This window comes from Poecile atricapillus, chromosome 3 (genome assembly GCF_030490865.1).
Source record: "Poecile atricapillus isolate bPoeAtr1 chromosome 3, bPoeAtr1.hap1, whole genome shotgun sequence".
Lineage (NCBI taxonomy): Eukaryota > Metazoa > Chordata > Aves > Passeriformes > Paridae > Poecile > Poecile atricapillus.
The window spans coordinates 3,447,481-3,449,138 of NC_081251.1; the positions used below are offsets into that span (position 1 = coordinate 3,447,481).

The 1,658-nt window shown below is 48.4% G+C and overlaps 1 protein-coding gene across 1 annotated transcript; it reads right to left on the reverse strand.

Moving 5' to 3' along the window:
- Positions 1-315: 315 nt before the first annotated feature.
- On the reverse strand, positions 316-981 carry LOC131577630 (small basic protein 1-like). The gene is made up of 2 exons (XM_058835651.1): positions 915-981; positions 316-468 (listed from the first exon to the last, which is right to left on the reverse strand). The coding sequence occupies exons 1-2, from the start codon at positions 970-972 to the stop codon at positions 341-343; spliced, it is 186 nt and encodes a 61-aa protein (XP_058691634.1). The 5' UTR covers positions 973-981; the 3' UTR covers positions 316-340.
- Between the last annotated feature and the right edge of the window lie 677 nt (positions 982-1,658).

The window sequence follows — 1,658 nt, forward strand, 5'->3', positions numbered from 1 at the left end:
GGGCTCCAGGAGAGCATCCCTTGGGATAAGAGAGGACAGGACAAGGAGGAATGGGTTCAACTGGCAGTATTTGCATTTGACCACATCATCTCCATGAACAAGGACGTCTCTGGCAAGACTGACCAGATTTTTCCTGGCCCTCTGCACCCAAATTTTTAGAAGACAATGAACCACACAGCACATTTCAGGGTATTTTTTATGAAAAGGAGCAAAATCTATTTCCATCAAAAAAAACAAAACAAAACAAAACAACACACAAAGAAAGAAGAAAACAAAGAAGAAACAAACTTTCTTCCAAACAAGAAGAAACCACTGCAAAAATCACTTTCCATCCTCCTCTCTACTTCTTTTTCCTGTGTGTCAGGCAGCAGTGCATCCTCCCGCAGTCCTCTGCGTGTTCCTCCCTCTCTCCTTTGCCACAGGTCCTGGAGCAGTGCCCTCTGCAGCTCCTTTTTGGCTGGCTCTTGGCTGTGGAGAGAAGGAAAGATCTGCATCTGCATTGACTAATTCCTCATGGTCACCAGCACGGTCCAGTGACCATGATGGGACCCAGTTCCCGTGGAGACACACAGATGCTGGATGTCTAAATTTAGGATGGGGTGATTCTGGAGCTGAACTCCATTCCAAAAGTCTTTTGAACCAAGCCCAGCATAATTCTCCATGCAAGATCCACCCACACCTGCTTTCCCAGAAAACTTTTTTCCATACAATCCCAGAGTGGTTTGCTGGGAAGAGACCTTAAAGATCATCCAGTTCCAACTTCCCTGCCATGGGCAGGGACACCTCCCACCATCCCAGGTTGCTCCAAGCCCCATCCAACCTGGCCTTGGACACTTCCAGGGAACACTTTCACCTTAATTCCTTTATGGTCCATTCTTATCTCTCATTCTGCTCCACACAATTTTCCACCTTACCTGGGGTGGCCATCAAGGCCATTAGGAAAACAGCAAAGACAATGTAGATGACCCTCATGGCTGGATATCCACCAGGATCACAGCAGCTCTGGGATGCAGCCTTGCAGGGAGATCTTGCTAAGAAAAAGGCTGGAAGCCCTGATATTTATAGACATTTCCTGAAGGAGAGGACAGCGTTAAGAGGAGTGTGACTTTCCTGGTGTCCTAGGACACATTGTTTGCTGCTTAATGGGACCTTATGTCACTCCAACCCAGTGGCCAGCTGACCATGAGACATCCACCCTGTGCCCATTTGGCTCTTTGAAGGGCTCTCGTGTGCCCTGTGCCAGTGTCCCTCCCATGAGAACTGGGCTCCTCCCCATCTGGCTGCCAAAACCTTTAACACAGACAATTGTGACTGTCCCCGTGTTCAGGGGACTTGGTGCTGGCTTGTAGGAATGGTGGGGGTGATCTGTGTTAAAGCAATGAGTTTGAGAGCTCTTTTTCTGCCTTTCCAAAGCAGAGGCCTGAGAGGATTGGTACCACCCCAGCCAATCCCACTCTGGGCATTCCCAGCTGCCTGTCAAAATCCAGACCCTCCACCAGAGTCCTGAACCCTGTGGCAATGGACTTGCAAGTTGTTATCAAGTTGTTATCAAATTGAAATATCTTTATTTTACACATAAATTAACAGAACATAGCAAAATGCCAAGGGCAGAGATGACCAGAGTGGCTCAGGCCTCTACTGCTCCCCCAAAGCGTCCC

Excerpts from the sequence above, each read along its gene's own strand:
- LOC131577630 (XM_058835651.1), bottom strand. The coding sequence starts at position 972 with ATGAGGGTCATCTACATTGTCTTTGCTGTTTTCCTAATGGCCTTGATG. Across the intron at positions 469-914 it reads GGCCTTGATGGCCACCCCAG|CCAAGAGCCAGCCAAAAAGG; the intron begins GTAAGGTGGAAA and ends TTCTCTCCACAG.